Below are 14467 nucleotides of genomic sequence, written 5' to 3'. Positions count from 1 at the left end.
CGATCATAGAAGTGCATGGTGCACTTCCTCCGCGAAGTGCTAGGAATTCCAGGCCGACGCAAACCAAGACATCCCTAAAGTGGATGGAGGAGTGCTGCGACGGGCGAGAAAGAGCCGGAGAACCCGCGCAGCGGATGCTGATTCTGAGTTGGCATCCATACACACGACAGCGATTACGATGAGCCATGCCATGTACGACTTGTGTGACAGGCCAGAGTATTTCGAGCCCCGGAGAGAAGAAATAACAGGGGTTCTCGGTGATGGCGGGTGGCAGAAGACGACATTGAATCGGCTCCACAAGCTTCGACAGCCTGCTCCGCTGAATCGCAGCGCTTCAGCCCGGTGTTTCTTTGTGAGTCTGCCCCTGATCTCTTTCGACGACGGCCACTGACCCCAACATGTCCGCAGTAACCTTCCCAACCGCATCTTCCACCAACCTCTGAGGCTCTCTAGATGGCACACATATCTCCCCGCTGGAACTCGAGTCGCTGTCCTTCCACACGCCATGCTACAAGACGTTGCCCACGTCCCCGGCTCAGCACCTCCTACAGAGTTTGACGCCTTCAGGTACCCCAAGGTCCGGGAAGGTTCCGAGTCTGCCCAGAAATACCTCTTTTCCATGACTGACCCCAGCAACATGGCGTTTGGGATAGGGAAATACGCGTGCCCTGGTCGTTTCTACGCCTCGAACGAGATGAAGTTGGTCTTGGCTAATCTTCTCCTGCTCTATGACTTCAAGCTTCCGGAAGGGACAGGCAGGCCGCGGAACATCACGATTGATAGCGACATGGTCCCAGATCCAAGGGCTAGACTGTATGTCAGAAAGCGTGCGCCGAGCAGGGAGTAGCTAGCCGCGTAAAATCTATTTCGATTTTTCATTCGCACATGATGACAGACTTCCCCCCAGATGAATGGCAAGTTGGACCGCTCTTGTGTGATAGTGCGCGGGTTGTCCGGATGGACTGGTATTCCAAGCGGTTACCCTACAACATGGGGTAACACCATCTGCACAGCCCTCCATGCTTTTTCTGGTCCATGACGCTGAGAGCTGGCGATTCTTTTCCAAATTAGTCTCCATCGGTCGTCACAGCGCCGTAGAGATATCAAAAGTCTCGCATCCAAGCGACAGACTCAGGATTGATCACACCCTTGTCTCATGGTGCACAGCACCATCAGTGGCAATAGCGGTGTGCTCAATTCGTTCAAGTTCGTGCATGTAGGTCTGTAGTAGCCAGTTTTTAGGTGACCACGAGGATACGGACTAGGATCTCCCCATGGGGGCCGAACTTGGCTGTTGTTCAGTGATGAGTCGTGCAGGGCCGTAGATGACCCCGACGTCATGACTCGATCTCAACTTTGGCAGTGCCCCACTGGTTACTTCAAGGTGTTACATCAGCTATAAGGTTTGCTAGGGCCTGCATCCTCGCGTGAAGGCGGGGCGGGGCGGGGCGAGCCGAGCTTGGCAACGGCGATTTCGGCAATTAGCTCATCTCCACACGATGAGCGAATGACATCAATGGGAAATGGTGATTTTTTAAGCGCAGAAGAATGCATGGTTTGCTTGTTGTCGTGTATATGGGTCTCAGGTGACGCGTCTACTTGATCCTTGACACGGATAGATAGGCTCTCACGAAAACTCCGCTGACTGTACAGATTTGATCGTTATTTTGTGGCGTACGTATTCGTCATCTAGAGTCTAGGCAAAGAACTTGCGGGGCCAAGCAGTGACTTGACTGTAAGACGAAACATCACCATGCAATGTTGCATTGATGTCAAATCGGCAGATGCTTCCTATGTGTGATAGAGAGCTATAGCAGCCCAGCGTACATGGCACCGGCCATTGGGAACGAGCCGAGGAAGGTGCCGGCCTGGAGCAGGACGGCGCTTGCAACACCATCAACGCCGTCATCACTCAAGCAACTCCTGCCCTCGACAGTTTCCACCGGTGGCTGGGAACGCACGCTCAGACTCAACTTGTAGATTAGAAGCAACTAAATTAAGGTTCAGGCTCCTTGAGGGGGCCTATAGTCCGGCCTATTCCCGTGACCCGGTCTTCCGCAACCCCGTTGTACTCGGAAGACTAAGCACGGGGGGGCGCTTAGGTAAGGAAAAGGGCCTTTGATTAGGGAAAAAAGATACCTCTAATTAAGAACCTTACTAATTATTATTTTTCTATCTTTTTATATATTATTTTATTTTTAGGTTATATAGACTGTATCACATTTTTTAGAATTTATTTATAATTAATATATATATATAATTACTAAGAATCTCTATAGAAATAGAAGCATCCTTCTTCTTTTCCCTAATCAACCGGCCTTTCCTTAGTCAACGCACCCCCCGTGCTTAGTCTTCCAAGCGCGACTGAAACCAAACACGGGGGGACCGGCCCGGTCTATAGGTCCCCTCAAGTATGCAATCTGACCAAGCACGGGCCGGCCCGGACGGCCGGCTTATCCCTCCCCTTGCCGAAAAGCAGGAGGAGCCTCTATAAGTCGGGTAACATCGATCAGGCTGCTTCTGAAAAAGACAACGTGCGTCAGAGGTTGCATCGGGGCTGATATTGAATCCGGTAAAACTTGACCGATAAAAAAATGCCTGAAGAGCCAGGCCATGGCTGAAGATAACGTTCACAGTGGAGGGAGGAGGCAGTGCAGCACGGATGACATCGAGGGACAACTTCGAAACAGGGCAAAAGGAACGTACGCTAGTTGATAAAAAATATTGTATTCGTGAAATGGGCTGAAAGGAGATCGCTTCTAATGTCTCAAAGTGAATCTAAATCAATCTCCGCGCGAGCTCGTCGCCGAACCAAGATATCCGTCGCCGGGCTTGACTTGGCAATCATCCCCCTGGTATCCGGTTTCGTCTCAGTCTCAGGAGCCAGTTTCCAGTCGTAGTTAACCAGGATATGACAGAGAGCTACCTTGATCTCGTTGGCGGCGAAGAAGCGGCCCGGGCATGAATGCTCTCCGTGCCCGAAACCGAGGTGATTCGAACTCGTTGAAACGAGCTGTGCCATATGATACTTTTGGGGCTCCGAACGCATCTCAAGAAACCGATAAGGGTTGTAAACATCGGGGTTCTCATAAATGTTGGCATCGTTGAGGCGCCGGTTATCGACGTTCAACCGAGTGCCCTTTGCGAGTACAAGACCGCTCGAAAGTGTTATGGCTTCGGTCACATAGCGTCTCATTGTCACTGTACGTGAAGCAAGAGTTATCAATTAGCAGTCTGTAAGACCTTGTTTTCAGATTAAAGCCCCAGGAAGACACATGACCAACAAAGCACTTCGAGCGTGATAGAGAGACCAGCAAGGTTTGTCAAACTGTCTCTCGTGACTAGGCTTCCTCCTTGTGCATCATGGGCCTCGACTAGGGCTCAAAGGGCAAGAAGAGGAAATGACGCACCTATGCTGCCCGGCTTTAGGCGTTGAGTCTCTTTGATCGCGCTGTCCAGGAGCTTCATCTTGAAGAGTGATGTCTTCTTCCAACCATCAGTAGCGAGGATCTGAACGACCTCCTCCCGGATAGGCTCAATAAACTGCGGATTTCGGCCGAGGTCAATCATGGTTTGCTGTAGCAGGTCGTAGGTTGTGTGGATTGCCAATAAAGAGAGAGTCAACTGGAAGATAACCGGGTCAAAGCTGCTACCAGCAGCAGCCGCCTCCTGCTCAGACCAGTCTAAAGCGTCATTAAATATAGGCACAGGCTCGCCGCCTGCGATCGCCGCCTGCCGGAGCTCTCGGCGGCGCTGTATCAATGGCATGATGATCTTGCTTGCCTCGTTGCGCTCATGTCGGAGCGTTTGGCACTCGGGTAAGAACCAGTGGGCCAGAAAACGCAAGGACCGAGGAAACATGCGCAGGTTTGTTGAAGCGGTATAGAAATTGGTTGTGTAAGTTTTGGTGATCTTGAGCCAGTCCTCGTTACGACATAGCTGCTCTCCGAGGTAGATTCTTGACGAGATTCGAGCAATGATGTCCAGAATCGCGGGTTTCAGGCGTATCTGTTTCCATTCTTTGGGTGTCCACTTGTTAGCCATGTTTTGTCAAAGGACAGCTGAGTGCTTACCAGTTGATTCACCAAAGTTTAGAGATACGGCAATCGTCGTTTCTCTCGATAGAGGCTCTATAACCATTGCTTTTAATAGTCGGTTAGTATTGGTCTCCTAAGCCACGGGGAATCACTTACCAAGATGCTTAGTCAAATGCTTTCGAGCAACCTTCTGGATGAGTTGATCCTCACGACCGACGAGGCTAACGGTTTCAAATCCTGGAATTCCAGCGTGGTTGTCCTGTTAATTTACCTGGTTAAGTGTGGTCCGAAAGATTGCCTGCATATACGTGTTGATGCTCACCGCCATCGCAGCTTTTGAAAAGCTCAACCTTGGGTCATTGCGAATCTCATCGGCAAACTCTGGAGGAAGGATAAGGACTTCCCCCCAGTCTGTGATTAGACGAAAGGGCTGGTCAGGGAAGCGGCTCCTGGCTTTGGCCAAAATCTCTCTGCTGAGCTTGACGAAGTTTCTCTTTATTACGTCAGTGCCTGTCCAGACTGCGGTCAATATCGGCCAAACCCTGGTTCTGTTACGTGCAAACAGTGATCCGGATGGATTTGCAAGGGGCACTGCTTGGCCTTTGTCATTTCTTGAGCGCTGGAGACTTAAGGCCACTGGTGCCAAGGCGAGGGCGAAAGCAGCAAGGTAAATGCCTGAGCCCGTAGCAATGATAGAGCCCCATAGACTTGCACCAATGCAGCTGAGAATCTGCGTGAGAAAGCTCATGTTCGCTAATTGAGTATTCCAGAAAGGGTCAGTCTGACGAGCTAGTATTGATCAAAGGCTCTAGAGGAAGAATGATGATGGATGGAAAATCGTCCAAGTCCCCGCGGGGGATCGAGCATCTGTACACATGGATGGGCAACTGGTACCAGCTGGGGCACTTGACCAAGACTGGTCAAATCCCCAGTTCGATGACCCTCGTATCTGTCTGGCTAGGCTAGCGCAACAGACTCGCCAATTCGGAGGTTGCATTTAAACCCGAGTGCCGACAATGCCGGTGCTTCTCTTTGATCATATTGGCCACTAAAGTACCTTGCTTAACAGGACTACTATCCTGGCAAGTCGTGGCCACACTATAGCCCCTTTGACCCTGCTGGACACGCAGCATGGCATTTGACATGCATAATCTTCTTGTACATCAAACTACACGTAGGAGATTGTTTGGTGGCCTTGCCATGGTGCATATTCCTGCGCGCTGATGATGCAGCGTCTTCGAACTGTAAGCTGTGGAGAACTTTAGGACCGGGCCATCTTGCACCCCTTATGCAGGGAGATATGTTGCCCTCTTTTCCATAGCCCCCCTTAAATTTTATCATATATCACTTGCACGGCACTTTATCCGTCTTCACCCTGGGCAGTATGTCTCTGCAAGACCGATCCGTCACTGTGTCACCATAGTATATTTGTTGCTTATATAAACTTGTCCTAAGCAATCCTATAGGCTCTGATGTTATAGTTTCTCCGCTGTGGCGCTTATACCCTGTTATTATATATTATATATAATAGATTGTTAGGGGAACCTCAGACCACGTCGGTAAAGGAACGGCTTAGTGAAGGAACACGTCATTATCTGCCCACTAGGTATCAATAAAGAAGAGGTTTTAGGCATCAATGGGCCTTTCAGGTTTTAGTCTCAAGCAATTGTCGATCCAATATCCCCGAACCGGCACGCCTATCAAGGACGGAATTTCCGACATGGTTACATAACCCCCTCACGGTCAACTTCCGAGTTACCCGGTCATCCAAGACACCTAATAAGAGTCAACAGGGCGATGTGTGAGCCGTGTAGCTGTAAGTTCATCTCCGCAAATGAACCCCCAGGTGTTCGAATACTGCGGGGGTGAGTCTGGGCTAACAGGGATTAAGAGGGTGAGATTAGCGGCTCCCTCTTATTGACGGAAAAAGGGAGATCAACATGTTGAGATTGGGTGGTAGTAGCGATGCAGAGTATGAGCAGGTGATTACTAGGATCACATTTGACTTGGCGGAATGAGGCACTTTCGTAGACCGATACTGTTCGTGTTGCGGTAAGAAGCGAAGCCAGGGCTTCTTCCGAAATTTGCCGCTCTGGACGGAAACTAAGAACCTTGGGATTGATGAGAAGATTATATTCGTTTGTTATTACGCATGCTGACCCTACTGAGATCTTTCGTTGGCATAGTTCGCTTTAGTATTGTCCATTCTATCAAGTCAAGCAAAAAACATCCTCATTATGTCTCATTCCCAGTCTCACTCGGAATTACCAGCCAGTACGAATGTGACAGCAACCATACCGTACTACTACGGGCCTCTAAATCCTTTGTCGCCAGTCGCCGGCGTCTCTACAGTCCAGGATTCGAAGAGGCTGTCAGTGGTGGTCACCGATATTCGCCCTTCACTGTCCACTTTCACATTGGATATCAACGGTTTCCAAATCGCCAAGCACACCTCTTCCATCAGCTCTCCACCGTACAACCATTCATCTTGGACGGACCCTGTTGTCCGCAAACAAGTGTACGATCCTGAAATCATGGAACTGGCTAAGGCCGTTACTGGTGCCAGGAAAGTGATGATTCTACTTGCTTCAGCCCGAAGTCAACCCTTCAAGGAGCCGGAGCTGGCTCCACCATATCCTACACCATCCAATTCTCAAAGTTACGACACCGGAGAGAATGGGGTGGGCTTCCCGTCCCACAATGCATCTAAGACCGCCGTCCAGATCCCAACTCTACGAGCAAAGGGTTTCCAGAAAGGAGAAGAGGAGGGCCCGGTGCGCAGACCCCATAAAGATTGGGGCGCAGCTGGAGCGCGGAATACGCTGCGAAACTGGAGCCAAGCTCTCATCGACGAAGCCCAAGACATCATCCATGCAGAGGATGAAGCAGCCAAATTGCCTGGAGGAGTCGAGAAGAACTACCAAGGCAGGAGGTGGGCTCTGTACACGACATGGCGTCCACTGAAACCAGTCAAGCGGGATCCAATGGCGTACGTCGATTACAGAACGGCTGATGAAGGTGATGGCGTCAGTTTTTGGCGTAACCCACCTGGTGTCAATGGGGCCTTCAAGTCGGATGTGATACTTACTCAAGCCAACCCGAACCACAAGTGGTACTGGCTCAGTGATCAAAGGCCTGACGAAGTACTATTTATGAAAATCACGGACACTGAAAGCGAGAAGGCTGGGAGTGGAATAGCAGGTGGGGTGCACCATTGTTCTTTTTATTTGCCTGGTACGGATATGGAAGAAATAAGGGAGAGCATTGAAACTAAGTTTATTGCTTTCTGGTAAGTTTAGCTTTGTTCTTTAAGCTGATATTTCCTTTAATATATCTACTTGTTATGTGACGATCGTAAACCATAACGTAGGTGTCCTAAGGGGGTCTCATGGAGAACAGAAATCTCTAGTAGAGCAAAGGGCAAAAGTCCCAGTGACATTTAGCGTTATCCGCGATCCTCGCGGCCCTACGTGAAAGCGCAGCGGGTTACAAAACTACTTCTGAAATATTCGATTACTGCAAACGAGGCCCTGTAAAACAAAATGGGAGCCTGTGGGTTGGCGATATCGTGCTTGTGGACCCAGCCGCTGAGCTTGAGATACGACAGCAGCTCTCACTCTTCCACGCGACAGGGAGCGGGAAAGGCACAGCTGGCCAGGTGCTCGTAATAGCCATATCCTGGCGGGCTCGATGTACTTGTACTCCCAGTTTTTATCGCCGTCGAGTTGGATGCCTTCGCTGCCACAGCTCGCCTTGATAGGGTGCCCATGCGTTCGTCAGAGGACTTGACACCTCCTCGATTTCCCGCTGATGATATACCTCTAGCACTGTGAGAGGGCATTGAGACATCCTAGGACCACAGAGGCCTTTCTTAGGGACTTTGAAACTATTTTGTCTGGTCTTGTGCGAAGCCACGTTGTTTCTCATTGCGGCAATTGCTGTGTCTCCGAACCTTGAGACATATCCTGTATCAAGTCAGAATAAGGAACGCCTTGAGCTCGAACGATTTGGCATATGGAGTAACTGCCTCGCGTACATGTCCACACTTCTTCAGCTCCCGGCTTCGCACAGCTAAGTCGTCTGCTTCCAGCCAGGACGTGATGTTGGCGATCAGCTTTGCAGTATCCGATGTCATTTCATTATTCATTTGCGCCATGGGGGGAGTCAAAGGGGTAGCCGGGAACGACGGGGGGAGGCTGAGGGATCCTGAGGCTTTAAGAAACGAGGTGTGGGCGTTACGGGCGTCCGCCACGTGTTGTCGACTGGATGTTCAAGACCCAAAAGTGAAACCATTCAGAGGAGCGGCCGCCACCTTACCACGATAATTAGGCGAGACGTCCAATTTGCCAGGCCCCGTGGGGCAGCCTCTCAGGCCTCGGGGGATCAAACAGCTCCGAGAGATTGTATTACTTCGGCGTACCGTCATAGCTGCATTCCTAACCATCGCCAAGTCCGCGCAACCGGTGAAGATAGCGTCGATTTAAAAATCAGTGGTGCATTTGAGGCTCGGGTTAGCCCCTCTATGCAGGTGCGGCCGCGGGTCCTTGTGAAAATTTCCTCGCTTTAAGAAATTAGCTTTAAAAAATCCTAAAAAATCAGCTGTGATATATAGGACCTAACCTATATTATTAGATAGCCCTTTTCCTAAGCTATATCATAATATCTCTTTATTTATTTTAGCCTAATTCTTTGCCTTATGGCGTGATGGTTGGGTGCAACCGTTATAATACGGGTCAAGGCTATTCCTCGTGATGCTTGGGCCAGATATATCGGCGAGCCCACTCACGAACTCTCTTTCCAGTAAAATACACTACAATCCCCATAGCGCACAGGACACCGCAGATTATGGCAAGAGTGTTCATAGCACCATCATAGCCAAGAGATTCGATCGATGGAACGGTCGCATAGCTCAAGCCAAAAGAGACAAACCCTCGACCAGCGCAAACAACGAGAAGAAGAGGTCCAGACTTGTTGGGGTAACTATCCATGACAAAAGTGATGCCGACCAAGTTCGCTCCGAGGAAGGCGAAGAAGCCGAGGTGATAAGAAGCGACGATGGCGATCCAGTGATAACTGTTAGATGAGGCAGCGGCGTGGCCGTAGACGATGGCCGAGATAATAGCAGCGGCAGCTGGGACGATCAGGACGATAAGTCGGTACTCAGGCTATATTAGTCAGTTGGAATGGCATGTCAAGTCGTCGGACAAAGTTACTCGCCTCAAAGACACCCTACTCAAGTATTAAAGACTGAAACGGGGCCGAATCCAATGGCGATTCCATACAAGAAAAAAAAGGCGCTAATGAACAGGTGAAGCGAATCCATTGCACCCCAATGGATTTGGGTCACCCGCAAGTTTTATCTAGTAAAATGCATTTTAATTAGATGCACTGATTAATTATATAACGTATATGATAAGCATGCGACGCATCCAAGTATGCGACGCACCTATACTATACACTAAATCTTAACATTCTTAAGCTTAATAAAAGCCGCAATAAAATAGCTATAGGCTTAAAAAAGTATTTTAATAAACTTAACTCTTAAATAAATTATAGATAATTTTTTAGAATTTCTAAAAAAGTCTCTTAATAGAAAAAAAAGCTACTTATATAGTGCGAATAATTCTTTTTCTAAACTACCTTATAAGGGATTTTTTTAAAAAGTTTTAAAAAATTATAATAGGTTTTTTATAGCTTAATTAGTCTAACTCTAAGTTATTAGCTAGTTAAACCTTAAGCTAAATTTCTTAGAATTTTTAAGGCTATTTTAAAATTTGGTATAAATCCCACTATAGGGTAAAATGCGTCGCATACTTGGATGCGTCGCATGCTTATCATGTACGTTAAAGGATAAGTTATAAATTTATTTTTAGTAATAGAAAACCGTAATTGCGGTATTGCGACCCATTTGAAGTTTAAATAGGTCATGAAAGTTGGGTTTTGGGTTACTAGCAGATGATACTCCGGATTTGGCAGCGCATGGAGGGTCGAGATGACGAGGATCGGCCGCCATATAAGCTAACTACCCGGCAAGGCGAGCTGTGGGATGAGTTTGAAGACGCAGCCAAAGAGGTTGCGGCAGGGTTCGCGAGGGAGAAAGGGTTGACAGGTAAGAAGATGGAGCGGCTATGCTTGGACATGCTGGTCGGGTTATTAGACCACCAGTTCAAGCAGAATCACTACGACAGCATCGTACTGAGTGTATTGGCGATCGTGGGCATCGCAGAAGATGGCGGTTTGGTGGAGCCGACAGAGTACATGCCGAAATATTCCGGCGTAATCAAGGTGGCACGCATGCTGGTGTTGTATCAGCCGTGGCTCGAGCGAGAGGAGGACGTTGCTGAAAAGATGAAGACGATAAGCGAGGACGAAGCGCGGGAGAAAGTTAGAGGGATGTGCAGGATCGTGCAGGACAAGTCACAACGATTCATGACGCGGGTATCGGAGAAGGAGGAGTCAGAGCCAACGCCGATGGACTGGATATTTGATACGCGAACATATGGGATGAAGATCCGGTACGCAACAGCAGCAGGCGGCACGATCGACTGGCGAGGCGATGAGATCACGTATCAACAAGTCAGGTTCACGATGAACAGCTTGTCGGGCATGTTCGACACGCTCGTGCAGGAGGCTAGGTCGATGTTGTGCGAGTTGACGATGTTCGGGGCCGATAACTTGGAGGGTTTGCCCAGGATCGAGTGGACGAGGATCGAGGATGATCACAGCGAGGCTCGGGTCAGTTATTCGTTTTTACGTGACCCGCGTAACGAGTGGGTGACTAAAGGGAAGAACTGGGTGCTGAACCGGATTTTGGAATCGAAGACACGGCAGAAGGAGTGGCTGTCGGAGGGGGCAGCGCTCAACTTGTCACATCGAATTAATTAATTCACGAATGAAGTTATATGCCTTCCCTGTAAAGGACACTGTTGAGATTCGGACCAGGTGCATCCCAGCTTCATCAGGCTAACTCTAAGCGCTTTCGCAGGTGGTGGAGAAATTTCCCCAGCGCTGTGCTTCTCCTTTATCATAAGCGTCACTCCCAGCATATTACATTGACGAAACAGGCTATGCAATCACTACATTTCATGCTCTGCGACGAGGGCAGAGGAGACAGCCGAGAGCAAACCATTCGCCTGCGGCACCTGATCTGGAAGATTTTAGACAGTGGGAGGAATGTTGCTGTGATTAACTCGACCGTATGGAAGAGCTCAAAGGTGAGGCCTGCTCTCTTGAACCAGCTGATCATCTGCTAATGGCCCCTTGAGGTTTTTATGCCCTTGTTAGGTGGATCGAAGGGTAGTTTGCTAGACCTCCGCATCGACAGACCTACTCGCAACACGAAGCAACCATCAGATTTTTCTCTGACTGTGCTTGAGGAGATATCCCAGCCTCAATTTCCGAGCTCGGAGCTTTCAGTCAGAGAGGAAATTGTAGTCGCTTTTTGCTGTGTCTATCTCGAGCAACTGTCCACGAGGGACAACCCCCCCAAGGACGACATCGTCCGTGTCGAGGCTCTGATCCTCCAAGTGGTCACCCTCAAGATCTGTCGTATTCAAGACCGCTGTTTCAGTTTTGCCAACCGCACCCTTAGCCCGGACGATAATCGATTTCTCCATATGTTTTGCACAACATCCCAAGATCTAGCAGAGAACGGAGTTGGCTTGACTGGACGAACCAAGTGGGATCTCTATGACCTCGTCGACGGACGGCTATTCTTCAACATCCTTGAAGCACTCAGAAATGGGAGAGGCGTTTCCTCATCCCTTCTTGAGTAAGGAAAATCTTTACGAGAGAAGGTTTTCGGTGGCAGGAGGGCCTTAAGTGGAAGGCCGCTTCCCGACTTTGTCCTGTGCAAAGATCGCCCAACCACTCCGGCAATACTCACGGTTCCAGCTGCCTTACCATTCAGTCATCCTGTCTTTGATCAATTCCTTCAGGATGTCAGTCTTCAGGTGGAAACGGAGCATGTCGATCCTGCCGCAGTAGCCGTGTTCCGGGACCTCCACCACTGGCATACCTACAAACCCGTCGCCACCCGGAAGACCCGCGTCGAGGTTCTGCCTTGGGTTGAGAAGATCAGGCAGAAGAGACGCCAGAGACAGATGGCAGATGTTGTCTCATACGTCGCGAGTCTCACCAGCTCTATTGGCAAGGTCTTTGACCGAGAAACTATTGTTGTGAACTCGCGTCCTCTGCGCAAGTCGGCTTATGCTCCCCCCAAAGCCAGCTTAGACAACTCTAATCGGAACGGAGGAGGCAATAAAATGGTCGGAGTGGGTGGAAAAGAGCGTGCCCTGTTGGCTTCTCAGCAATTGAGGGAGGAGAAGGCCCAAACGAAACGAAACGATGTGTTGCGGCCTTGGGCTGAGAAATGCGCAGAGTTCGAGAACGACAAGGACCTTGTCATGCGCTATCTCAAGGCCCAAGAGTTCCACGATCCTCGATTTTCTGGAAATCATGCTGTGGTTCGGCCAGAGGTTTCTTTGTATCTGTGCAACGTCCTGGTGAAGATCTGGGCTCACACACGCAAAGATGTAGATGAACGCTCTCCTGGAGGTCAGTCCCTAGTCCTCGTGGTAGCTACAGCGAGATACTGACATGTGCAGGTTTGTACCTCGTCTCCATGATGTGGAATTGGCTCCAAGCCATTTCAAGGTCACGAAACTGCACCCCTGATATCGCCAGCGCTGCCAAGGAGATGGTCGCAGCCCTTTCCATGACTCAGCTCAAAATCGTGGAGAATGAACCGCGACGGAAGTTGCCATTCAGCGCTAGGCTAGGGCTATTGAGGAATGTGTCTAAGCTGGTTCGAGACCATCGCATCCTTCAGCTTGCTCTAGTGATATGTACTTCTATACACGTACGTACAGATATACTGTATTTTGGCACCTATGCGTACGTACAACTTTTCTATACATACAAAATTATGCCATATAAATTTCTTCCTTCTTTTTTAGGTAATAGTTGAGTACGAGCATTCATATAGTCCTGGTTTCCTATCACTCTAGTCTCCAACCACTAATTCCACTTCAGTACCAACCCCTAATATATTACCTATCGACTGTAATACACCTTCCCACTCGAAATCTCCATTAGTAGAGGCCATCATACTATCCATCCAGACCTTCCTACCCTGCGCGTTCATAAACAACTCGAGGTATGAATCTTCAAGTTCTAGCCAGTCCTTCTCCTTAAGATCCACCCACCGCTTTTTATGCGCGTACTTTTGATCTTTAATGCGGTCTAATACGCGGTCGTTCATGAAAATGAAGGCCTGCATATCCGCGTATATGGGTGTAAGGCGATTTCGAGCCTTCATGTGTATAAAACTAATAGCAGAGAAACTTCGTTCTAAAGGTACTGAGTTTGCAAGCGTGTTCATTACCTTGATAGCCACTCTAGCCAGGATTGAGCCCTGGTTGAGGAGGCACTGCCACGCTATTGCTGGCTTGAAGCCATCGTCGTATATAGCGCTGTGCTTGTTAAATAAGCCATCCGGGCCGCCTATATGCATTTGGAAGTGTGTGAATTCAGAAAGAGCATGGTGGTACTCGTCGTCGTTTTGTAGCTACTTCCGCAAATACTCTTATATGCGTGTAAAGACGCTAGGCGGAAGTTTCGAATTTGGACCTGTTGTATTAGGCCGAAGGGCATTAGCGATCTAATGTATATCGTACGTTTGCTTATCAAGCCTGGCTTTAAATATAGTGTCGATATTGTCCCACGGAATGCTAGGAAACTGATTAGCCTCTCTTATCTTAGCCTATATGCTTTTGATTTGCAGCTAACGATTTACGACGTATGCGATTCCCGCCCTATTAGCCTCAGAAGCGTGTTGGAAGTCGTTCACCGGCTTCAGCATAGCGATGGTAGCCTCAAGTTCTAGCCAGAAGCTGCTATCTTTGATGATCTGAACCGCTTCGGGCAGGAGAATGGGGCAATCCTAAGATCGTAACTCGTCCCGTATATCCTTTCGAATAGACCAGTCTCTGGCAGGGTCTCGAGAACGGAGGAGGGAGAAGAAAGAATTGTACTGAGAGCCCTAGCGTGTAATTATGCTGTTTGAGACGAGTAGGTTAGCATATTGATTTCTTAATCCCAACTGATAATTTAGTGGTACCTTCTGATTAGCGCGCGAGTTACTCCGTTCTACCTTGCGCGTTGGCACATTCTTAATCTCTGTAATTGTAACTTAGACCGTGAGAAGAATACGAGCAGGGTGCTGACGTTGTTAAAGAGATTCTCGAAGAAGGGAAGAAGAAGAATATCTTTAATCAGAAGCTGAAGGCCGTGAGAGTCGCATAGAGAGAAATTGATATGTGAGAGCTCCGGGAATCTCTCTAGCATGTCGTGTACAAAGCGCATCGTGTTTTCGGTATCTGTATAGATAGAGTTGATCCTGGATAGATCACCGCTGCACAGCTGCTGCA

The 14467-nt window shown here is 49.0% G+C and overlaps 4 protein-coding genes across 4 annotated transcripts; 2 read left to right on the top strand and 2 right to left on the bottom strand.

The window, feature by feature from the left end:
• Window positions 1-2767: 2767 nt before the first annotated feature.
• Window positions 2768-4044, bottom strand: LRP88_15041 (cytochrome P450; the record flags this gene model as incomplete). The annotated part of the gene is made up of 2 exons (XM_083251372.1): window positions 2768-3201; window positions 3411-4044. The coding sequence occupies 2 exons, from the start codon at window positions 4042-4044 to the stop codon at window positions 2768-2770; spliced, it is 1068 nt and encodes a 355-aa protein (XP_083092868.1).
• A 2230-nt stretch (window positions 4045-6274) lies between these two features.
• On the top strand, window positions 6275-7330 carry LRP88_15040 (uncharacterized protein; the record flags this gene model as incomplete). The annotated part of the gene is made up of 1 exon (XM_083251371.1): window positions 6275-7330. One exon carries the CDS (start codon window positions 6275-6277, stop codon window positions 7328-7330), a length of 1056 nt encoding a protein of 351 aa, XP_083092867.1.
• Window positions 7331-8007: 677 nt separating this feature from the next.
• Window positions 8008-9360, bottom strand: LRP88_15039 (uncharacterized protein; the record flags this gene model as incomplete). The annotated part of the gene is made up of 3 exons (XM_083251370.1): window positions 8008-8249; window positions 8824-9196; window positions 9292-9360. 3 exons carry the CDS (start codon window positions 9358-9360, stop codon window positions 8008-8010), a joined length of 684 nt encoding a protein of 227 aa, XP_083092866.1.
• An 815-nt stretch (window positions 9361-10175) lies between these two features.
• Window positions 10176-12634, top strand: LRP88_15038 (uncharacterized protein; the record flags this gene model as incomplete). The annotated part of the gene is made up of 3 exons (XM_083251369.1): window positions 10176-10772; window positions 11303-11808; window positions 11983-12634. 3 exons carry the CDS (start codon window positions 10176-10178, stop codon window positions 12632-12634), a joined length of 1755 nt encoding a protein of 584 aa, XP_083092865.1.
• Window positions 12635-14467: the final 1833 nt, after the last annotated feature.

Source organism: Fusarium phalaenopsidis (assembly GCF_050370095.1).
Source record: "Fusarium phalaenopsidis strain FUZ10S chromosome Unknown contig_32530, whole genome shotgun sequence".
NCBI classification, from domain to species: Eukaryota; Fungi; Ascomycota; class Sordariomycetes; order Hypocreales; family Nectriaceae; genus Fusarium; species Fusarium phalaenopsidis.
The sequence above is the reverse complement of the archived record's forward strand: the minus strand, read 5'-3'. Positions and strand labels throughout refer to the sequence as shown.